The sequence below is a fragment of the Aspergillus mulundensis genome (assembly GCF_003369625.1).
Source record: "Aspergillus mulundensis strain DSM 5745 chromosome Unknown scaffold_11, whole genome shotgun sequence".
Classification (NCBI taxonomy): Eukaryota; Fungi; Ascomycota; class Eurotiomycetes; order Eurotiales; family Aspergillaceae; genus Aspergillus; species Aspergillus mulundensis.
Genome location: NW_020797899.1, coordinates 1495138 through 1516805, shown reverse-complemented (window position 1 = coordinate 1516805; position 21668 = coordinate 1495138). Strand labels below are relative to the sequence as shown.

At 53.1% G+C, this 21668-nt stretch overlaps 12 protein-coding genes across 12 annotated transcripts; 6 read left to right on the top strand and 6 right to left on the bottom strand.

The window, feature by feature from the left end:
- Positions 1-723: 723 nt before the first annotated feature.
- Positions 724-1527, top strand: DSM5745_09349 (glutathione S-transferase family protein; the record flags this gene model as incomplete). The annotated part of the gene is made up of 1 exon (XM_026751365.1): positions 724-1527. One exon carries the CDS (start codon positions 724-726, stop codon positions 1525-1527), a length of 804 nt encoding a protein of 267 aa, XP_026600451.1.
- A 364-nt stretch (positions 1528-1891) lies between these two features.
- Positions 1892-2524, bottom strand: DSM5745_09348 (RICIN domain-containing protein; the record flags this gene model as incomplete). Its single annotated transcript, XM_026751364.1, has 4 exons — positions 1892-2024; positions 2078-2168; positions 2223-2329; positions 2406-2524. The coding sequence occupies 4 exons, from the start codon at positions 2522-2524 to the stop codon at positions 1892-1894; spliced, it is 450 nt and encodes a 149-aa protein (XP_026600450.1).
- Positions 2525-4352: 1828 nt separating this feature from the next.
- DSM5745_09347 (uncharacterized protein) lies at positions 4353-5877 on the top strand (the record flags this gene model as incomplete). The annotated part of the gene is made up of 6 exons (XM_026751363.1): positions 4353-4439; positions 4492-4662; positions 4721-4858; positions 4914-4994; positions 5051-5501; positions 5558-5877. The coding sequence occupies 6 exons, from the start codon at positions 4353-4355 to the stop codon at positions 5875-5877; spliced, it is 1248 nt and encodes a 415-aa protein (XP_026600449.1).
- Positions 5878-6052: 175 nt separating this feature from the next.
- DSM5745_09346 (uncharacterized protein) lies at positions 6053-7453 on the bottom strand (the record flags this gene model as incomplete). The annotated part of the gene is made up of 4 exons (XM_026751362.1): positions 6053-6583; positions 6645-6664; positions 6717-7362; positions 7418-7453. The coding sequence occupies 4 exons, from the start codon at positions 7451-7453 to the stop codon at positions 6053-6055; spliced, it is 1233 nt and encodes a 410-aa protein (XP_026600448.1).
- A 471-nt stretch (positions 7454-7924) lies between these two features.
- DSM5745_09345 (uncharacterized protein) lies at positions 7925-8786 on the bottom strand (the record flags this gene model as incomplete). Its single annotated transcript, XM_026751361.1, has 2 exons — positions 7925-8350; positions 8406-8786. The coding sequence occupies 2 exons, from the start codon at positions 8784-8786 to the stop codon at positions 7925-7927; spliced, it is 807 nt and encodes a 268-aa protein (XP_026600447.1).
- Positions 8787-10038: 1252 nt separating this feature from the next.
- DSM5745_09344 (uncharacterized protein) lies at positions 10039-12283 on the top strand (the record flags this gene model as incomplete). The annotated part of the gene is made up of 3 exons (XM_026751360.1): positions 10039-10418; positions 10490-11230; positions 11287-12283. The coding sequence occupies 3 exons, from the start codon at positions 10039-10041 to the stop codon at positions 12281-12283; spliced, it is 2118 nt and encodes a 705-aa protein (XP_026600446.1).
- A 1157-nt stretch (positions 12284-13440) lies between these two features.
- On the top strand, positions 13441-14863 carry DSM5745_09343 (polysaccharide lyase family 1 protein; the record flags this gene model as incomplete). The annotated part of the gene is made up of 6 exons (XM_026751359.1): positions 13441-13643; positions 13694-13837; positions 13906-14031; positions 14083-14179; positions 14233-14466; positions 14525-14863. 6 exons carry the CDS (start codon positions 13441-13443, stop codon positions 14861-14863), a joined length of 1143 nt encoding a protein of 380 aa, XP_026600445.1.
- Positions 14864-15380: 517 nt separating this feature from the next.
- Positions 15381-15800, top strand: DSM5745_09342 (TMEM14 family protein; the record flags this gene model as incomplete). The annotated part of the gene is made up of 3 exons (XM_026751358.1): positions 15381-15417; positions 15467-15559; positions 15604-15800. The coding sequence occupies 3 exons, from the start codon at positions 15381-15383 to the stop codon at positions 15798-15800; spliced, it is 327 nt and encodes a 108-aa protein (XP_026600444.1).
- Positions 15801-15968: 168 nt separating this feature from the next.
- Positions 15969-16775, bottom strand: DSM5745_09341 (SDR family NAD(P)-dependent oxidoreductase; the record flags this gene model as incomplete). The annotated part of the gene is made up of 1 exon (XM_026751357.1): positions 15969-16775. The coding sequence occupies one exon, from the start codon at positions 16773-16775 to the stop codon at positions 15969-15971; it is 807 nt and encodes a 268-aa protein (XP_026600443.1).
- A 924-nt stretch (positions 16776-17699) lies between these two features.
- On the bottom strand, positions 17700-18410 carry DSM5745_09340 (uncharacterized protein; the record flags this gene model as incomplete). Its single annotated transcript, XM_026751356.1, has 3 exons — positions 17700-17732; positions 17792-18167; positions 18226-18410. 3 exons carry the CDS (start codon positions 18408-18410, stop codon positions 17700-17702), a joined length of 594 nt encoding a protein of 197 aa, XP_026600442.1.
- A 499-nt stretch (positions 18411-18909) lies between these two features.
- Positions 18910-20112, bottom strand: DSM5745_09339 (uncharacterized protein; the record flags this gene model as incomplete). Its single annotated transcript, XM_026751355.1, has 3 exons — positions 18910-19340; positions 19409-19950; positions 20009-20112. 3 exons carry the CDS (start codon positions 20110-20112, stop codon positions 18910-18912), a joined length of 1077 nt encoding a protein of 358 aa, XP_026600441.1.
- Positions 20113-20550: 438 nt separating this feature from the next.
- Positions 20551-21540, top strand: DSM5745_09338 (uncharacterized protein; the record flags this gene model as incomplete). The annotated part of the gene is made up of 3 exons (XM_026751354.1): positions 20551-20875; positions 20932-21044; positions 21100-21540. 3 exons carry the CDS (start codon positions 20551-20553, stop codon positions 21538-21540), a joined length of 879 nt encoding a protein of 292 aa, XP_026600440.1.
- Between the last annotated feature and the right edge of the window lie 128 nt (positions 21541-21668).

Here is a 21668-nt window from a genome sequence, read left to right as displayed (position 1 = left end):
TTTATTTTTTATTTTAAAACACTAGCTAAAATTTAAAAGTTAAAGGTTTTAAAAATATTATAAAAAGCTTAAAAAATTATATACCTAGTTAGCAGGCCCTGGCTAGCTTTAAATTATTATTAATAAATTATTTAAATTTTTATAAATTTTTATAAATTTTTATAAATTTTTATAATTAATTTAGTATACTAAAATAATACTATATTATTTAATTTAAGACTATATTATTATTTTTAAAATATTTAAAATATTTAAAATATAAAAAATATAAAAAATACAAAAAATATAAAAAATATAAAAAATATAACAAATATAAAAAATATAAAAAAATATAAAAAAATAATTAAAAAATAAGCCTAAAAATAAATAATAATAAAAATATAAAAAATTAGAAAAAATTAAAAAACAATTAAAAATTGGACCTCTTAAGTAAATTACTAAAATTTTAAGGCGGTGTGTGCATCTACCAAATATATATACTGGTTTTGGCGGTAGAATACTAGCGCATACATTGAAAGTGGAGTTTTTGCGCGATTGTCGATTTAGTCCTCCGTAGTCTCTCGTTGGCTATCAAATTAGTAATTCATCCGGGCGGGGCTGTACTGTGGTTCTTATCTTCGCCTACAAAAGCTTGACCTTTCACCTCGCCCTGAGGGCAAGGGTGTGCCATACATCTGTGATAATCAAGTCCTTCCCCAATAGTCAAACCAAAAACCAAGCAAAATGGCCACCACCGAAGCAGTCCATTTCTTCGACCTCTACTCCGACCTCCCCGTCCCCTCAAAATCATGGTCTCTCAACACCCTCAAGGTCCGCGCGGTGCTCAACCTCAAAGGCATCCCCTACACGCAAAGCTGGATGTCCTACCCAGACATCAAGCCGCTTATCACCGGCCTCGGCCTGCCGCCCAACGCACAAGGACTCCCCTATACACTCCCCGCAATCATCCACAAGGGCAGCGTGACCTCGAACCCCAGCGGCGCACTCATGGACTCCCTCCCCATCGTCCAGCACCTCGACAAGGCCTTCCCCGGCCCATCGATCTTCCCGTCCGGCGACGCGAGCTTCGCGCTTGTGCTCTCTGTGGAGAAGATCCTGGGGGGATTGTGGCCTGTGTTCAGGCACTTGATTGTCCCGCGCGTCGCGGGGCATCTGGACCCCAGGGGGCAGGAGTACTTCATCGAGACAAGGTCTAAGGCGTTTGGGAAGCCGCTGGATGAGATCCGTCCGACGGACCAGGAGAGTCTGGATGAGCTGTGGAAGATTGCTGAGACGGAGACTGCGGTGCTGATCCGGATGTTGAAGGGGCGGGAGGGGAAGAAGGGGGTGTTCTTTGAGGGGGAGGAGGCCGGGTATGCGGATTTGCTGCTTGCGAGTTATCTTGCGTTTGTGGAGCGCTTTGACCAGGAGCTCTTTGGGAAGTTTATGGGGCTTGGTGATGGGGAGTTCCGGGAGCTCTATGGGGCTTGTCTGCCGTGGTTGGAGGGGCAGGGGGTTGAGAAGGAGTGGCCGGTTTCTTCAGCTTAGGGCCAAAGATGTTAGTGGATGATGACTTGGCCGGTTCGTATGGATTGACACATGGAGATTGAAGAATTCCTACTGTCTGTTGAAATATGAGTCCCAGATTTGATAATCGGCTGTAATTTCACCGGCCACAACTTCGGATCAGAATTCCATACGTGGGTCTAGCAGTTCGAACACTCCTCTTGACAATGTAAGTAATGCTTCAGATTCTTCATGGCGGTAAAAGAGAGATCACCATGGTAGACGATGGACAGTCCCAGGTAGGGTCAACAATCATCCTACGTAGGCCTAACAACAACTGACACCATTCCAGCTGAACCCAAAAGCAGTGCGTAGGCCATACAAGCCTGCGACTATGCTGCAGACTCTAAATACCAGCGACCCTCGAGATCCTCCAGCGCTGGTTCTGGTTCCCATGCCGACCATACAAAATGACAGGGGTCCCATCAGCAGTCGCCGCAGACTGGACGTCGAGCGCCATGTTCGCCTCCTGGATGTTGCTGAATCTGTGTCAAAGTTAGCCTGGCTCCCCATAAGCACTCGGATGACATACAGATAGCCATCACCCAGATCTTCGGCCTTCCAGCGCGCGGTCGCGTCGTTCTTAGGGTCGACCACGGCCACGCGGAGCTGCTTGTTGTTGCCTGAAACACGTTAGCGACGCCCGGGCATGTTTGTCGATGGGCTGGGCGGGTTACCGTTGGTAGCCAGATAAGCGCTGGGGTTGCGCTTGTACTTGAAGGACCAGCTGCCGTCGGCCATGCGGTGGGCCGTCCACTGGCGGTTGGGGAGTTGGAGGTTCTTCCTGTGCGATGAGTTGTTGTTAGTATAGGTATGATTCTCAGATGGTCCGCTTTAGGGGAAAAGGGTAAGGGCCGTACCAGATGCCGACGTTGCCGAGTTCGCCGCCACCGTAGACCTCGAGCGCGCGATTGTCGGCGTCGGGCATGAGGGTGATGATGTAGTAGGTCACGCCGTCAACGAGACGTTCGGAAGCCATGTTGGATACTGCGAATTGAGCGACCGTCGAAGAAGTCTGATTGTGCTGTTGATGATGTGCTGGGTGTGCATGGAGAGTGGCCAGAGAACGGGGAGGAAGCGACTTTATATAGGTAGCCATGGCAGCCTTTTTCTCTCTGCTGGTATCTAAAGTCGCCTAAACTTGCCTATCATCGAGCGATCATGACAAACAGCAATATCCCGCGAGCAGATCCAGGTAGTCGAAGCGATGGCTGGCTGATCTCCCGAGCCACAAAATGGGAGATCGTAGTGTATACTGGGGCACGCTGCTGTGAATGACCATCGCCATGGACACTTGACGTTGCACAAGGCATCGCGTGAGGCCAGGGCAGTGGCCCTGAAGGGCTGAGTGGTCATCGAGCGCCCTGTGGCTAGCTGAGACTGGTGCGGAGGATCTGAGCGCTAAACAGACAACGCAGAACGTGGCGGTGCTCTAGAATCCAGGCTCAGGGATGCTGGGGCATACAATGCTGCCTAGGTGATCCTAGTAGTGCTATGGCACTGATACTCATGCGTTGAGGACTTGACTTGGTCGCTGTACTAGGAAAACACTACATAAGGTACCGTATATGGCCGAGTCTAACCGCTGGAATTCAGGGCAAAAAAAGACAAGCCACCAGTCGGCATCGGTTGCGCAGACCTATGATGGCTGACATGCAGCGCGGTCTGCAGCTCCCTCGTATACCTGGTACAGCTGAGACCCGCCACTGGTGAAGAGAGGAGCAGAAGTACCCGAGCATTCGAGTACTAAGCGCCATCCCATCTCTGGGATATCGTGCTGATATCGTTAGGTAGTTCTGCAGCTGCGGCAGGTCTTGTTCTGACAAGAAGAACGGAAGCGCACTCCTCAGCCGCCATTCCAATCAATCGACTGCTATCTCGTCATCGGTCTACCGAGAATGGTCTCCTTTCCCCAGATGATCTACTGGAACAGAGTTTTACGAATTGGCGCCGTTTGTGCAGGATGGTGGACATGCAGGTGCAGTCCCCTCGTATCACCATAGGTCGGCCTGGAGAGCTGAGACGCCGGGTTGGCAGCCGGGGCAGCTCCGCCACTGGGGAGTAAAGAGGCAGAAGTACCCGAGGATTGGAATAGATGATTAAGCTGGGATAGATGGAATGTTGTATGCGTCCTGACACCCTATCGTCTCTGTGGCTGTCAAAGGTCCTGCGGCGGTCCTATGTCTTGCAATGAAGGAGAGAGTGCGCTGTTTGCCTACCGATACATTATTTTTGATTAATATATCAGTGTCATTCTTACTACCACAACGTCTTTCCCAGATGATCTACTGCATACAATGTACACCGACAACCCCGGGTTTACGGCCAGAGCACTGCTGGGGACATCGGACTCAGACCCCAACCAGGCAACTCCGAGAACAGGCCAGGGCCGAGCCAACAAGCCTCGCTGCAGCAATCAATCTGCTGCAGAGCTAGTCTCCAACTGACGGATATGCGGCATTTGCCGGACGGGTAGGAGATTCAGGTCGGAGCTCGGAGGACTTGTTCGTCCTGGTGAGCCAGCAGACCACCGCGCTTGGTTGAGTATCCATATACGCACGGTCACGTCCATGGTGTTTTGTGCTATGATTGTCCAAATACTGCACGATGAGAGCATTCTTCCTTGAAAGCCGATCTCAACTCAAGCAGCAAAATGGAATGGATTCATCCCATCGTCTTCGGCACTCGGAACTGTGTCGGAGGTAGGACGCTGATCATGGCGGGTCTGGTGGGGTAGAACAGCGCTATAAATGAGCCATCTGGCAGGCTCTTCCCCAAAGGCTCCAAACCCATCAAAAACCAGCCCAATGCCTCTGAGGGTTCTCGTTGTCGGCGCTGGAATCGGCGGCCTTGGGGCTGCCATTGCCCTCAACCAAGCCGGGCATGACGTCTTGGTACGTGGACCATCGCACCGCACGGGTTCATCTAACGCTGGCACTGTTGCAGGTCTTCGAGCAATCGCGATTCCTGCACGAAGTCGGTGCAGCAATACACGTTGCGCCCAATGCCTCGCGAATCCTGCACTCGTGGGGGATCGACCTGGCAGCGCTGCAGGGTGTGGAATGCGAGGCGATCAAGGTGTGGGATGCGCAGGGGAACTTTGTTTCGACGGCCATGGTTTGTTCGGCCTTGCTGGGGGTGTAAACGGGTGCCTCGCTAACCAGGGGCGATCTAGGAAGCGCAGGACTATAAGAAGGCGCTGGGGATCCGGGAGCCCTGGCTGCTGAGCCACCGAGTGGACTTGCACAATGCCCTCCGTGCAGCGGCTGCGAGGGAGGTCGAGATTCGGTTGTCTTCGCGGGTTGCGTCTGTGGTTGGTCTTCCTGTATACATGGTGACCTTTGTTCGAACTGATTGCGTCCGAACAGGATGCTGAAGCCGGAGTCGTCACGCTCGAAGACGGCTCGGTCTACACGGGCGACCTGGTGATAGGGGCCGATGGGATGCACGTACGTCATCCTCCTACTACATCCCTGTTTAGATATATCTGCTCATACGCATGCAGTCGAGAACCGTCAAGGCAATCACCGGGACAGACCAGAAGAAAGAGAGCACCGGGCAGAGCACGTACCGGTGGCTTGTGCCGGTCGCCAAGCTCCGCGAGAATGCCCTGACCGCGCCGCTGCTTGACAGAATCGGCCTGAACGCAACGCACATCTTCGCCGGCGGAGACAGACGCCTGGTCATGTACCCATGCCGGAGCGGGACGCTGCTCAACGTCGCCGGGATCCATCCCTCCAGCACGATGGCGAAGACCGAGAACTCGTCGTGGCTGGACTCGGGCAACGTCGACGGCCTCCTCGACACATATAAGGAGTTCTGCCCTGCGCTGCGTGAAATCTGTCGACTAGGCGAGGACGTTCGACTTTGGAGCCTGGCGTCCCGCCAGCCGCCGCGGAGCTTTGTCAGGGGGAGATTGGCGTTGCTGGGTGATGCGGCGCATCCGACACTTCCACGTAAGCTTGAACCCGTATCTACTTGTCACCAGCTATATGGATGCTTACGGTCGCAGACCAAGGGCAAGGCGGTGCGCAGTCGATTGAGGATGGCGCTGCACTGGGGGCTCTTTTTACAGTGGGAACTACGCGGGAGGAAGTACCACAGCGCCTCGAGCTATACAACGAGACGCGGTACCGGCACGCCGTGACTGTGATGATGATGTCGCAGAAGCCCAACGAGCGACGGGCGGAGATGATCGAGGAGCTGCGGCGCTACGTTGCAGATGCTGAGGTGCCGTCGGACATGTTCAGGTTTGCCTGGGGCTCGGACCCCGTTGGGAAGGCCAGGGGGTTACTGACGGCGGGGCTACTTGAAGGGGGGAGCCGGTTGTAGATAGCCTCGAAATACATGGGGTACATAGGAATGACTTTGACAAGAAAGGAAATGCAAAGAACAAAGAGAGCAACCGGAATCCATCCAAGCTTGTCACATGCCGCCCGGTCGGACTTGAACAAAGCGAACCGGACGAGACAAAAGACAGGACAGTCACAAAAGACCCAAATAGAACTCACGCCTTGGGCTTCTTTGCACGCTTTCCTTTGCCCATTGCCCCAGCCCTGCCCGAGGGCTCCGCATCCGGACTCTCATCCTCGATGAAAGCCACGGCCTGTGCAACGGTCTCAACCTCCTCCTCCACTGTCTCGGGGTTGAAGGTTCGAAAGACGTATGGGCGAGTCAGGCCAAGCACGCGATGGCCATCCTTCGGGGTGCAAAGGTAATCAACCCGCAGAGTTTTCGAGCCGAGGAAGCTCTCCCCAATGTCTGTAAGGGTGTGAAAGTTAAGCCGCGGGATCTGTGCAATCATGTCCACGGCCGACTGGGATATTTGCTGCAGGTCCGCGGTGAGGACGCCCAGTCGTTGGGATGGATCGTCAATGGGTTTAAGAAGGCTAACAAGTGCTTCGTTGGACAGGAGGTGCGCCGCGAGGGCCTTGCATTTGGCGTCCCGGCGAGCCTTCATGGCCTTTCCCAGGGCGAAGTCGCGCGTTTGGCCGTACTCAACGCTGTTGGCGAGGCGCGTGGTGATGGACCGCCAGACCTACGTGGAGTTGTCAGTATGCGAAACACGTATGGGCTAGATCCTCGAGCGAAGTGACTACCTGGGCGTACTCCATCCCCACTGCCGACACGTCAGTCAGTAGGCAATCTGCGCAGCTCTCCATGTGACGTACCTTTCTCAAACTTCGAAAGCAATGTATCCAGTCTGGCACCCAGCGGGGAGACCCCATCCCACGCGGTGTCATCATGAGAGCCGGCGTCGTCGGCGGTCTCGTCAAGGTACCAGAACGGGTGACGGAACAGGATCTCGACGACGGCCTTGTTCAGAAGCGCCTCGAAGAGGGCCCTGCCGAACCGGTCTTGCTGAGGTGGCTGCAAACGGGCGTGGATGCTGTCCAGGTCCTCCTGCACCATCCATCCCTCCAGCGATGCGACAATCTGGTCCTTCTGCTTTTTGGACAAGCCTGTGATGTCTTCGATGGCAAAGCCGGCCGCAAAACTCCAGGTGGCATGAAAAACATCCCCAAACTCCTGCGGGAAGTGATGCGGCATGACAACATCCCACTCGAAAAAGTCGCCTTCCAGCCAGTCCGCTGTCCGGATGCTGTTCCTCACGTAGATCTCCAAGGATCGAACGCGCTCCCTGAGGTGTTTCACCTGGTTCTCCATGCTGACGCCGGCCTTGTCGTAAGGGTAGTTGTAGCTGAGGATACCGTAGCGGCCGTGGGGGTCAGGTTCGAGCTCGGTTCGGGCGATTGCGAGGACTTGTTCCGACGCCTCACGCTTGGCTTTCTGTCTCTTCGAGACCGCAGGAGAAGACTACAGAGGCACAGAATGTCAGAAGTGTGACAGGGCGATGCGGGAGACATCCCACCTCGTTGGCTTCTGGCTTCCGCTTGGGGCGACCCATGTTGACGAGAGGATGTCAGAACACAAGATTTCAAGACACAACCGAGAGAGTGTGAAGAGTGTGAGGATGAAAGAGATCGGTAGAAGGAAGAGTCGGCGATGGCCAGGTGTAAGGCTGCAGTCTGGGAGGAAGAGCAGTACTTGTCCAAGACATGGCGCTTTGTCTGATGAAACGGGTCCTTGCAAGAGACCAGAAAACACCTGAGCTTATGCCATCTCCGTGCCGGCTCTTTCAAGTCGCCGCTTTCTTTCCTTTCCTTTCCTTTCATGACCTGATGACCCGTCGTCAAGCGGCCTGGGCGCCGTCTGCCAGCCAAATGCATCGTAGCACCCAGCCTGAACCATGGATTGCCAAGCCCCAAACCTGGTGAAATAGCTCCATATTGTAGCAATGCGCCCTCTGAGCACCGCCTCTGGACATCATACAGTCTTCTAGAGAATACAAGGGGATGGAGGCGGGAGGAGGGGAAATTCAAATGCTCTCCGGAATGTTCCAGCGGCTTTGAATAACAGTGGGCGACCGCGAACAATCATCTCGGTGATGTTCTATCCCCTCCAAGACTGATTGCGCAGGAGCCTGCACAATATCCAACTCAGGCCTGGTATTGTTGTCCTGACATGCATGCGGAACCGGGCTATAGGAGCACTTAGAACAGATCTCTGCCGAGGAGATAGCATATAATGCGCAAAGAACCGCACCAGCGTAGAAGAAGTGAGAGAAGAATACAATAGCCAGGGCTAAGCCCAGCGTCCGAGGATACTTGTTTTGTATAGATGTTGCTGATAGGAGAGTGGTATTCCACCCAAAACTCCGATGATTTGTAGTGGTGTAACCCAGTTCAAGCAGATTACCGCCCAACTGAAAGAATATGAGCAGCCGTAGCGTTGTTTGAGCAACCTATCCGTGGCAAATGTTAAATATATGCCTAACAGAAGCACATTGGAAAGCTTACCCAGTTATGAAGATGCATTCTCCGCGCCATCTCGGACAGCATGACAAGTGAGCAAAGAGCAACACAAAGAACCGTCATGCTATTTCGCGTAGTAACCAGCACCGAGTGAGCAATGGCTAGTCGACTCCTGTAATCGTCCCAAACGGTGTAGAGAGCCAGTCTGGTCCCAATGCTGAGAGTGCAGATCCAGAGTACAGCGAGAACTCCGACAACTGCCCGGCGTGGGACTTTAAGGGTGTTGTGGCCCTTCACTATCCTGTAGATGGGAAGCATAAGAACTGCAGTAAGAATGAAGTCCGCAAGGCCTTTGAGCCAGTCGGCCGTTTTGGATAGATAAACGATATAGAAGCCGTTGGAGTCCCATCCTTTGTACCCAATCATGATGAGTTCCAAAAGGGTTGCTCTAGAGGTTGCGGTGAAAGGTTAGCTTCATCGAAGCTTACACATAGTCTTGTCATGATAAGGTTGAATATAAGAAGACTGGAATTGTACATAATTGCAGGGAATATCGAGCTCATTAGCAATAACCATTCGTTGCTCGTTTTCATCCTGCGGCGGACAATGAGGTAGGCAATAACCACATAAATCTCAAAGAATAATGCAGTGAAAATGAGAGTTGTGGCTGCATAGATCGTGCCCATTTTCCACAACCACGGAAGTGTTGATTGGAAAGAGTGTTATGACAAGAACAGCGCAGGTCGATCGGGGATGGGGAAGCAAGAAAGGGAAAGAGTGTTGAAGAGGTGAGAAAATCCCTGAAGTGAGACCACGCGACTGCCAGACACGAGGATGCTGAGGCAGTGTTGGCAAGGTCTAGCCACGGTCTGTCAGATTTCACACTGATGAGATATTTATAGTCAATCCTGACCAAGGATAATCCTAGGTTGTCTTTCCAACCAGTGGCTTGATAGGCAACGAGCCCGGTTCATACCGTGCTAGCTAGATAAAACCACCTGGGCAATTGGCTATACAGCCTGTCCTCATAGTCTGACACTGTCCAGCCCTGGCTCGGTGACGTGGCATTTAGTTTTGTGCAACAAGGCACGGCTGAACAAGGCTGAAGCTGACTGCTCCAGAGCAACCAGATATATGTGGACGATGAACCCAGCACAAGTGTCAGCTGCAACAACGCGGCGAGCGCACACCTCGCGATGAACCAGCCAAGGCGGATTGTTTCTGTGGCCAGAGGATTGTGGCCATTTCTTCATCGGCAGAGCACCCCGTCGCACTTGCCTGATCAGATTCCCTTGCAAGAGCTTCGAGAGCCCATCCTCGATCAAACACCGTTGCCATCGCTCTTACCATTATCGCTGTGATTCTCGCCTACATCAGGAATGATGCTCGTGGATTCTTGTCGGCTACGGTATATCAGGGACAATGTTCAAATGCGCAGCGCTGGGCAACTGGCCTACATCTTTTGATCAATGTGCTAAGCACGGCAATGCTGACTGCAAGCAACTATTGCCTACAATGCCTTGCCTCACCGTCACGACCAGAAGTGGATGCTGCACATAACCAACAGGGCTGGCTCAGGATAGGCGTCCCAAACGTCGCTGGTCTAGTTATTTTTTGCAAGGGACGAAGGCGATACCTGGGTATCACCTTGTTGCTGACTTCGTTGCCTATCCATATGATGTTTGTTCCGCCCACGGTAGAGTCTGAGTTCGCGACTGATCCGCCTGTTATCTGTTACAGTTACAACTCCGCGACATATTTTGCGATGGGGCCATCGGACTACCGCATCGTCTTGGTTTCTGTTAACGGGACGTTGCAAATCGATCGAACGCCCTCCAGTGATGCTGCTGATCAGGCTTGTTCAAGGGCGCCTTTTGACATGGATTTATCCAACTTCACCATCTCCAGCTGGGAGGGCAGATTACAGAATCTCTCCAAGGAAGAGTGCCTGGACCAGTTTGCGCAGAACTATGTCTACGGTCACAAATTTCTTTTCCTCGCTACCAACGCTACTCTTCCCGATGACCAACTCTTCCCGATGACTAACGCTTGCTCTACGTGGGCGAAAGCAAGATGATCGATGAAGATAGAGGTAAAGATGAGCGTCCGTTTGAGTGGATGTGCCACAGTCCTTCTGAGACCGAGTGTTCTGAAGATCATGTCAAGGATAACCTTGAGTCCTGGCTTCTCTTAGGTGATGCCTTGTCAATCCCTGTCCTTCAGCTATCTATCCCAGACATGGAGTATTCAGGAGGAACCTTTACCACAGAATCCCTGGGGGTGCGTAATTCCCGGTACTTACCAGATTATCAGCGTCTTTACGATATCCTGCGATATGACCGACCTGAAGAGAGGGCGTTGAGAGCTGATCTGGACAACGCAACTCTCTGGGAAAACAGTTCCTGGGCGAAAGACGTGGAGATTCTCGGCGGCCACACCCAATGGTGCAGGGAACCGGTCGATGAGCTATATTTTCCGATTCAATACTGCTTAAGCCTACCAGACGAGCAGAGGTGCCAGCTGGGTTTCACTCCACCCACCTGTCTCATTGTCATTACTTGCAACATCATCAAGCTAGTCTGCATGTTTCTAGCACGCCGTGACGACAGAGACGACCCGCTCCTTACGGTCGGAGATGCTATATCGTCGTTCCTCACTCGCCCAGACCCTACCACCAAGGACGCTGGCTTGCTCTCTGTCACCCGTATTAGGAATAACGCGTTTGACTGGCATGAAAGCTACGTACAATGCTGTTATTGTCATCTCTGTGAGATGAGGAAACAAAGCCATCAACAAAACAAGCAACTCCCAAAGCCAGGAAGATGGTCGGATGCCCCCAGCAAACACCTCTGGACAAACATGCTGTTGGTGTGCGTCCAGCGACCCCTATCACTTTGACCTCCGCAGCTAACCAAGCATATCACAGGTCTGCAATTTTGCTTGGTACGACCGGGGGTATGCTGGCCCTCGGCGTTGTGAGTATACACCAGTATTATAGCACAACGAGTATCTGGGACTACGGGCTGGGAGAGGTCAATCCGGCCACCCTGATCACCGGTCTGGGCCTCGAAGACGAAGGCGCCATGATCGCTATCATCCTCTTGTCCAACACCCCGCAACTTCTGATTTCACTCACGTACTTCATGTACAACAACATATTATCCAGTATGCTCCTGGCCGCTGAGTACGACGACTATGCAGCAGAGCGGAAACCCCTTCGAGTGTCCTGGCCCAGAGGCGCCCAGCGCTCCACGTACTACTTGAGTCTACCCTACCGCTACAGCGTCCCATTACAGGTTTCCTCGGCACTCTTACACTGGCTCGTCTCGCAAAGCCTTTTCTTCGTTCGAATTGTCTCCTACAATAGCCGCGGAGAACCATATTCCTCTGAAGATACCATCACCTGTGGTTACTCGCCCCAAGCGATCATCTACGCGATGATCCTGGGCGGCGTCTTGGTCGGAGCCGCGCTTGTTCTTGGCTTGCGTCGCTTCAAATCACGCATGCTGCTTGCTGCGTACTGTAGTGCTGCTATCAGTGCGGCGTGTCACCCATGCGTAGAGGGTGATCATGCACTGAGACCTGTTCAGTGGGGTGAGATCGTGGTCGATTCCTCTCCTCCCCAGCACGAGGATGAGCAAGCATCTGCATCCGAGAGGGAGCGTAGCGAAGGCGACCCATTGACAGGTGAAGAAGGAGATACGGTAGCAACGGACAGTGGTTCCTATCCGGCGAACGAGAATGAGCGAGGATCTGCATCTGAGGTGGACTCTGGGGATAGTGATCCATTGACAGGAGAAGCGGGAGATACGCCAACAAACCAGAATGGCTCGGATTCGGATTCAGGGAACATCAGATACTTCCATTGCAGCTTCACCTCGGCGGAGGTAGTGGTACCCGATGCCTCGAGACAGTACATCTAAAACACTCTCCCAGATCATTACATGGCAACGGATTATTACAACCACTCCGTCCCACCCGTAAACCTCATCTTTAAACTATGCAGCTTAGCGTCCATAAATCCACCTGGCATTTACGCCTCTTCATTTATGCTGCTTACGTGGATGCATCGAAGTCCATACTCTACCTAGGCGCTTGCCTGGGGATCAGGAATAAAAGAAGGTCAATGTCTCTGGCGTGCAAACAAAAGTAAGGCGTAGGATTCAAGGACATATTGCTTGTTATCTGTATGGGGCATGCTGGACTATTTGCGACCAACAAAAATACAGCATCGCAAATCTCATCACTGTTTCAGCACGCGATCTCCGAGATATCGCCTTTCCATTGGCATATTTCTGCTAAGCTCGCCTCGGCAGTGTGGCGCAACGACAAGACCCGCCAACTTCTTGGGCGCAGGCTATGCCTACGACCATTGTTCTGGGAACCTACAACACAAGAGTATCACCCTCGAGAATCCTGCTGAGAAACAATGCAAATGTGGGGTTACATGGGCTCCTCACGGTATGTCCGTCTAGGTACGACTTGGCTAACTCACAGTGGTATAGCTATAAAGGACCATAGGGTAGAGCCAATACCACGGTGTTCAGAGCAGAAAACCCTTGGCTGGTGTTATTATACTGCATTGATAACTCCCGATGCCTGTTTCCAGGCACCAGCATTCTCATCCATCACAAGCACTAGGCCATGGCCCTTATTTCTGCTTGGTGGAGGATGTGAATAACCCAATTTCCACCCCGCACAGCATATCCCTGTCGACACCATGCGTGATTGCAGAATTTCCCCGGATTCAGCCCTGTTGGTACTCCACCTATCCCAAAGACCGGGCGCGCATTCTTCAGGCTCAGGAACAATTCTTCAGCACAATCTCCGGTGGGGACGATAAAGCTAGCAGAGTATTTTCTCCGCTCCACCAATCAAGCTACCGGGCGATATGCGCAATGCGACTGTGCAATAACGGCAGGCGCCACCGGAGGAGCGGACTCGGGAGAAGACCCGTTTTGGATACGGACAATGCGGCCAATGATTAGGGCTGGGATATAAAATCACACAACTGGTCGTGCTCAGGAGGAGCTCGGTGATATCAAAGACATCAAGCTGAAGTTTGCCTGTTTATCCCAACATGAGGCTTCGCACATCTATCCTGTCTTTGCTGGCTGCAGCTGCTACTGGCACCAGCGCCGCTGGGGTGACCGGTTCAGCAGAGGGCTTTGCAAAGGGGGTGACGGGTGGTGGGAGTGCAACTCCAGTTTATCCCAGCACGACTGCAGAGCTGGTCTCGTACCTGGGAGACAGCTCAGCCCGCGTTATCATCTTGACGAAAACGTGGGCTAGACAATCATAACCAAGAAGGGCTCTGGCTAACTGGCGGACAGGTTCGATTTCACTGGCACTGAAGGGACTACGACAGCCACCGGGTGTGCACCCTGGGGTACCGGCTCCTCGTGCCAACTTGCCATTAATCAGAACAATTGGTGCACGAACTATGCGCCTGATGCTCCGTCGGCCTCGGTTTCATAGTGAGTCGTGCTCCAGTTTGTTCTGAGCGCCTTGCATACCTAGAGGGTTGCTAACTGTTAACCTTTAGTGACAATGCTGGCGTGTTGGGCATCACTGTCAAGTCCAACAAGAGCTTGGTGGGCGAGGGCTCCAGCGGTGTGATTAAAGGCAAGGGCCTTCGGATTGTCAGCGGCGCAACCAACATCATCATCCAGTGTGTTTCAATTTTATACTGCAGTCAAGGAAAGTACTAACCAGAACACAGGAACATCGCCATCACGGATCTGAACCCCAAGTATGTCTGGGGCGGCGATGCAATCACCATCGACAATTCAGATCTTGTCTGGATCGACCATGTCACGGTCAGTTCCACGAACATGCAATATACAAAATACAACTAACATTACCACCATAGACTGCCCGCATCGGCCGCCAACATCTCGTCCTGGGAAGCAACGCCTCCAACAGAGTCAGCGTGACAAACAACTACTTCAACGGCGTGACCTCCTACTCCGCCTCCTGCAACACCTACCACTACTGGGGCATCTACCTGACCGGCTCCAACGACATGGTGACCCTCAAGGGGAACTACATCTACCACATGGCCGGACGAAGCCCCAAGGTTGGCGGGAATACTCTTCTCCACGCGGTACGTACCCGCCCATACCATCCCACCCAAAGGGTACTAGTCCTAACTAACATCTCAGGTAAACAACTACTGGTACGACTTCAACGGCCACGCCTTCGAAATCGACTCGGGCGGCTACGTCCTTGCAGAGGGCAACGTGTTCCAGAATGTCCCGACTGTTCTGGAGGGGTCTGTCGGTGGCCAGCTGTTTACCTCGCCCGACGCGAGCACGAATGCCGTTTGCTCGACGTACTTGGGTCATACATGCCAGGTCAATGGCTTTGGGAGCTCTGGAACTTTCAGCCAGGCGGACACGGGCTTCTTGGTCAACTTCTCCGGCAAGAATATTGCGTCGGCGTCGGCGTATACCTCGGCCCAGAGCAGTGTTCCGTCGAATGCGGGGCAGGGGAAGCTGTGAGGCTTGACTGTGAGGTTTTGGTAGCTGGTGAACTCATGTTAGCTACAGCGAGGTTGGAATACAGATTTACTGGGAGAATGTTTTTACGAAATGCTCGCAGATATATATAGTTTCAATCAAATGGTACAGCTGGGCAGGTCAGCCATTGACAATGCGCGCCCCAACAACAGCAGCAGCAATAAATCACTATGGTGTATATCCAGTTGAATTCAAAGACCTTCTATCCGTCTTCTGCCAGTGCAGGTGAGGATACCATAGTCTCCTGCTAGATCCAACGCCGAGTCCTCTTCGTTGCTGAACGATCATGTGACGAGTATAAGCCACACCAATTACTCAGCGGGGCACAAGGCCGCTAGTGCATGCATAATCTGGTCTACATGGGGATCCGGCCAATGGGATAGCGACGGGAATTCCGGCCCGGAGCGGATGACTAATGGCGGACTTGGAAGAGTTGTCACACCACCATGACTCCTTTCCCCTCCAATCCATCACATCTCATCCTCAAAATACCTAAATCATGGCTGAACATCCTTCTTTCACCCTCTCTGCTCTCCGTAAGCTCTCTCCAAGACATTCCCGTTGAAACCGTGCTGACATTCCCAGTCTCCGCCGGCGGCATCGCCGGCTTCATGAAGACGCGCTCGCAGCCGTCTCTCATCGCCGGTCTTGGTCTAGGCGTCTCCTACGCCTTCTCTGGTACATATCCCATCAAACATTTTCTCTCCAAGCTAACGTATCAGGCTACCTCCTCAAGCAAAACAAGGACTACGGCGCCGAGCTGGCCCTGGCGAACAGCGTCGTCCTCCTCGGTGCCGGCGCCTCGCGGACACTCAAGACCAAGGCTAAGGCGCCTGTGCCCATGGGTCTTGCGGCTGCGGGTCTCCTGGCGTCGCTTTACTATGCGAAGAAGGTGAAGGAGTTTAACTATGGCGTTTAGTTTGAGGTTTGGTGGGTTGTGACGGGATTTCTGTTTGTATATTATTTTGGTTCGGCTGTATTATGACTCTCCGCTCAATCGATTTAGCTTCTCTTGGAATCTGCAGGGTTACCTGGGTTGACTCCGAAAAATCGCGTCATCCTGTATGGGTTGTCCGTCGGTCTATCATCAGAAACTAAACGTCTCCCCACCACTGCAATTAACCACCTGCCCCGTCATAAAGCCCGCCTCAGGACTCGCAAGAAACGCAATAGTGCGCGCAACATCAATAGGCTTCCCATCGCGCTTCACAGCCCGGTTCTCAAGGATCTTCTCCCGGATGCCCTCATACCCGTCTTTACTCCTCATCTCCTCCGTATCAATCAGACCAGGCATCACCGCGTTAACGGTCACACCCGGACCAGCCTCAACGGCCGCGGAACGCACAAGGCCAACGACGGCTGCTTTGGACATAACGTACGCGGACAATCCGGGCTTGGGATCCGCGTATGTGGTGGACGAAGTATGGATGATTCGCCCGAACCCGGCTTTCTGCATGTGCGGTAGGACGGCGCGCGTGAGGAAGAAGCTGCCGTTGACATTGACGGAGATGTGTCGGTGGTACAGCTCGGATGAGTACTCGGTTAGAGGCTGGAAGCCGTAAATCCCGGCGAGATTGGCGAGGACGTCGATTCTGGCGTAGGTTGATATTGTCCACGCGATTGCAGCGTTCACGTCGGGTTCATCGCTGACGTCGCATTTTCGGGTGTCGGCCTTTCCGCCGGACGCTTGGATTAAGGATTGTGTTTCCTTTAGGCCGGACTCGTTGATGTCTAGCAGGATGAGCTGGGCGCCTTGGGCGGCGAAGTGGTGCGCTGTTTCTCGCCCGATGCCTGCTGCCGCGCCTGTTACGACGACGACCCAGTCCTTGAATTTTGTTGGCTGGATTGTCGGCAGGTGAAGATCGTTGGGTGGGGAGGGCTCGGTGGCTGCCATGGCTTGCTAGCTGGATATAGCGAATGGCAAGGAAAGAGTAGCTTTTGTCTGGGATATTGATGTCGATGGGTCGATTCTAAGACTGCTATGGTGGGAAAATAGATTAAAGGGATGGAGGGGTAGTCAGGACAGAGCTGGAGGGGTTGGAAGAAGCAGCTGGATCCCCCAGCCACCTCCAGCTGAGCGCTGCTTCAGCCCCGCCTGCCCCTCGTTTTTTTGCGGACTGGAACCAATCACTGCGTGTGTATTAGTGCATCCAGATGCCCGGATACAGCAGCATTGGAGATATCACGCGTGCGAACAGCTCCAACATCTGAATTGGACATGATTGGTGTTCTACGCGCCATCGGTAATCACACTGTCAGCCCTGGAGGCTGAGCCAAGGTACGCGCGGCCATCTGCAGCTGAAGCTCAAGCTTAGCTCTTTTGAAGGATTCTGAATGTCGCAGTCTCCAATCAGAGCTGTTGAGTATGGTATTTTCTGTGGAGTATAGTTGGGGACCGTGTGGGCTATTTTTCTTATTGTAATGCAGGTGGCTGTCTCAAGATCTTAGCACATATACAGTAATTCGATTAGGGTTAAATAAAATCAATATCATTTTTCGTGTCTTCCAAGGCTCTGAACGCGGATCGACAATATTTGGAATGCACTTTGCTCAGCCATCCGGTATAATATTAATATGGTCTAGTTATCTCGCAATCACGGTATCTGTGCCTGAAACATGATACCATCTGCTAACGCCAACAGAATACCATACTCAGCCATGACAGGGCATAACAGGTACATTGGCCGCCCGAAGATGACAGGGATGCGAGCAGGTACATCGAGAGTGGCAGGGGTAAGGGCGAGCTTGAGCTTGAGCTAGAGCTAGAGAGCAAGCGCACGGGCGCGGTGGTGACCAACAGAAGTGCTGTAGAGGCAGATCAGCCGTAGATGGAGGCCTGGTCCCCACCATCCTATAGCTGACACTGTTCTCAGCTTCCAGTTGTACACAGCGTCCCTTCTCCACGTGGACCTTCCTAGCAGTCGATCGCGTAAACGACTTCCCGCATCGCTTGCAGTCATACCGTCTCGACAGCCCGTGCTTCTCCTTCTGGTGGCGGTTGAAGTTCCCCAGCGACGCAAATTGTTTACCTTCGCAGCCGAGCTCAAAACAGTGGTAGTAATGCAGGCGTCGGCGCGTTGGCTTTGGATGGAGGTGATGAAGTTGGATGTCGGGGAGCGCAGGGGAGATGGAGCTGGCGTCTTCAGCCTCGGGGTTAGGGCTAAAGAGAGGACTCCCGCTGAAATCTGGGCTAGGCATGAGATGGAGATTGTTGCCGCGCATGAAAGGGTCCTGGGCGCAAGGGGCGAGGGAAAGCGAGAAGGGAATCTGATCCGTGCTGTTCGGGCTGCCATCTGTCAGCTTTGGCATGGATATTCATGCAGGCTAAAGAAAAGGTTCCCTACTCTCCGCCGAAAACACCGCCGGAACTGCTGTCCCTCTCCCAGCTGAAAGGGGACCCTGTATCATCGCATCGCAACAATTCCGACACGTCCACATCTCCACCAAGCAGGAGGTCGTCGGCAATATGTTGTTGTTGAGGGGCCGCACTCTGCGCAGCGGATACGTCGAAGGTAAGTAAAGAGCACATGATGGCAAATGTTGAGTATAACAGGCAATACAATCAGCCAGTGCTTACCCCGGGTGCAATTGTCTTTAAATATCAAGGGGCACGCGACAGCCCAGAGGCACAGATAACCAACCCCAAGCACGAGAATCCGAACCACGCGGGCGCTTAACTAGGACGCAACCAACTGCAGTAGCTATATTGGCCCGGACGGTTCAGCGGTTGAGGCGGGAGGGCGTGATTAGGTGCAGGCATTTCCAGGCCCCCAGGTCCCAATCAACCCCTGCACATTCCCTCCATTAGGGCCCCCTGCGTATCGGCTAGCCTGTGCTATCTACAGTCTGCAGGGATCGCGTGCACTAAGGGGAGCACATTGCGCCATTTGGAATAGTGAGATGCTCAGCCTTGGAGTATGGCGTGTAGACTGCTATAAGGGCACCAATGAAATGCGAAATCGTGCTTGCGTAGGAACCGTATGGGATACGGACATCGCATTTCGATTAATCAGAAGCTGAAGATCGGGTTAGATATCTTTCGCCCCAAGTCCCGTCCACCAATCCTCCCCAAACCGCATGTACCAGCTCGCCGTGGCCCCCAAGCCCTTGTCAAACTCCACCTCCTGCTTCCACCCCAGACTCTCCAGCCTCGAGCTGTCCACCCCATACGCCCGATCATGCGATAACCGGCCCGGCACATCCTGGATCCAATCCCACACGCAGCCATCGCGCTGTCTCCCCACCAGGCTGAACAACGACTCGCAGACCCGTGCGTTCGTAATCTCGTCCCTCGAGCTGATGTTGTAGATCCCGCCTTCCTCGCCGCGGTGGAATATGATGTTCATTGCGTTGGCGGCGTCCGTGACGTACAGGTAGCACCGCGAGTAGAGCCCGCTTCCGCGGTGCAGGGTCATTTTCTGGCCGTGCTTGAGGAGCATGAGGAACTTGGGGATGATTTCTGTTCCCACCAGTCAGTGCGTGCGGTAAAATACGGCAAAGGGAGAAAATAGACCTAGAGGCACCTACTTTCCGGATACTGACACGGGCCGAATATGTTGTTCGGCCGCAGGATCACCGTCTGCAGCTTATATGTCTTCGCATACGCCTGCACCAGCATCTCGGCCGCAGCCTTGGTCGCCGAGTACGGATTCGTCGGGGCCAGGGGATCCGACTCGACGTGGTTGCGTGCAAACGGCATCAGCTCCCCGTATACTTCGTCGGTCGACATATGGTAGAACCGCTTGACGGTGCCGACCTTGCTGCATGCCTCGAGTAGGGTCTGTGTGCCGAGGACATTGGCTCGCGTGAAGGCGTATGGGTCCGTGAAGCTTGCGTCGACGTGTGTCTGCGCGGCTAGGTGGAAGATTGTGTCTATTTTGTGGGTTTTCAGGCATGAGAATACCTGCTCTTCGCATGCGATGTCGCCCTTTACGAAGGAGGCGCTGTCCTTGTATTCGGCTAGGAAGGCTAGGTTCTTGGTGGATGCGCAGTATTCGAGATTGTCGAAGATGATGATTTTGTAGGAGTCTGGGTAGACGCTCGCGAACATGTATGCGAGCCATGAGCCGCTGTGGATTTGTCTGTTGGTTGAGTAAACCCTTGAAAGACAATGGGCTGAATGCATACATGAAGCCAGCACCGCCGGTGATCAAGATGTTTCGGACATCAGGGCGAGGCTGGCAATGGGTGAACTTGGGCGGGAGGAGGGAGCTGGGATGAGGCAGATGCATGTTGGATCTGGGGTTTGCATGTCTGGTGCCAGAATAGATCTGGCATTTATTGCAGATCTCCATATAGATCCCAGTCTGTCATTCTATGGTATCATTGCAGTTTCAGGGCGGCCTAATTCCTTCTCTTCCGCCGTGGTTCCTGCAGTTCCTGCACGATTCCTCCATCCAAACCCCTGCCAAATGCCTGGGCGCCTTTCTGCTGGCGCTAAACGGTCGATTCGTAACTACGGCGCTATGTCAATATACTTGAGGGCACGAAGGAATCCCGCGGCACGGCGAAGGATCGCCAAGTCAAGCGCATATTTCCGTACAGGCAATCAATATCATAAGACAACTCTAGCCGCCTGCGGTGGAAGAGATACGACTGAAAAATACGCCCGGCATTGCTTTAGATTTCCAGTTTCAACACTACGACTCTTTTCCGCGTCAAACAACACGATGACACCTCAGCCCAAAATCCTCATCTGGGGCAAAGGCGGCTGGATCGCCACGCACCTCAAGCAGCTCCTAGAGCGCCAGATCCCCGAGGTCGAGGTCGCTGAGACTGCAATCCGCATGGAAAATCGCGAAGCCGTCCTGGCCGAGCTGGACCGCGTCAAGCCCACGCACGTCCTCAACTGCGCCGGCAAGACAGGACGACCCAACGTCGACTGGTGCGAGAGCAACAAGGAGGCCGTGATCCGGAGCAATGTTGTGGGCGCGCTGAATCTGACGGACTGCTGTTATTTGCGCGGGGTCCATGTTACGCATTTTGCTACGGGGTGTATGTCTTTTCTATATTTCCTTGCTCTAGTTCTTGTGGCTGATATGGCTCTTTAGGTATATACACGTACGACGAAGCCCACCCGATCGGTGGACCGGGTTTCAAAGAGACAGACAAACCCAACTTTGCGGGATCCTTTTACTCTAGGACAAAAGGTCATTTTGAACAGGTACGCCTCGGTTTGACTGCAAGTGAACACTGAAACATCGGCTAATCCCCACCAGCTGGCCTCCGTCTACCCATCCACATTGATCCTACGCCTCCGCCTCCCCATCTCCGACGACCTTCACCCACGCTGCCTGATTACAAAGATCACCGCATACGAGCGCGTAATCAACATCCCGAACTCGGTGACTGTACTACATGATCTCCTCCCGGTAGCCGTGCGTCTCGCGCTGGGCAGCGAAACAGGGATCTACAACTTCACGAGCCCTGGGGCTGTCTCGCATAATGAGATCTTGGAGATGTATCGCGAGATCATCGATCCTGCGTTCCGATGGGAGAACTTCACGGTGGAGCAGATGCGCCATGTTGTTGTTGCGGAGCGCAGCAACTGTGCGCTTGATGTGAGTAAGTTGGAGGCTAAAGCCAGGGAGTTTGGGATTGAGATTTCGAATGCAAGGGAGGCGGTTAGGCGGTCTTTGGAAAGGAGTAAGGGGCTGTAGATATGATGCTGACTTGAAATGGGTAAATACTGTATCTGGCCCGAGCCCTGGAATGGAGTCATGCTTCTCCTTCTACCACTTCACGTTATGTAGGTATCTATCGATCATCTCATACCATACCAAACTTG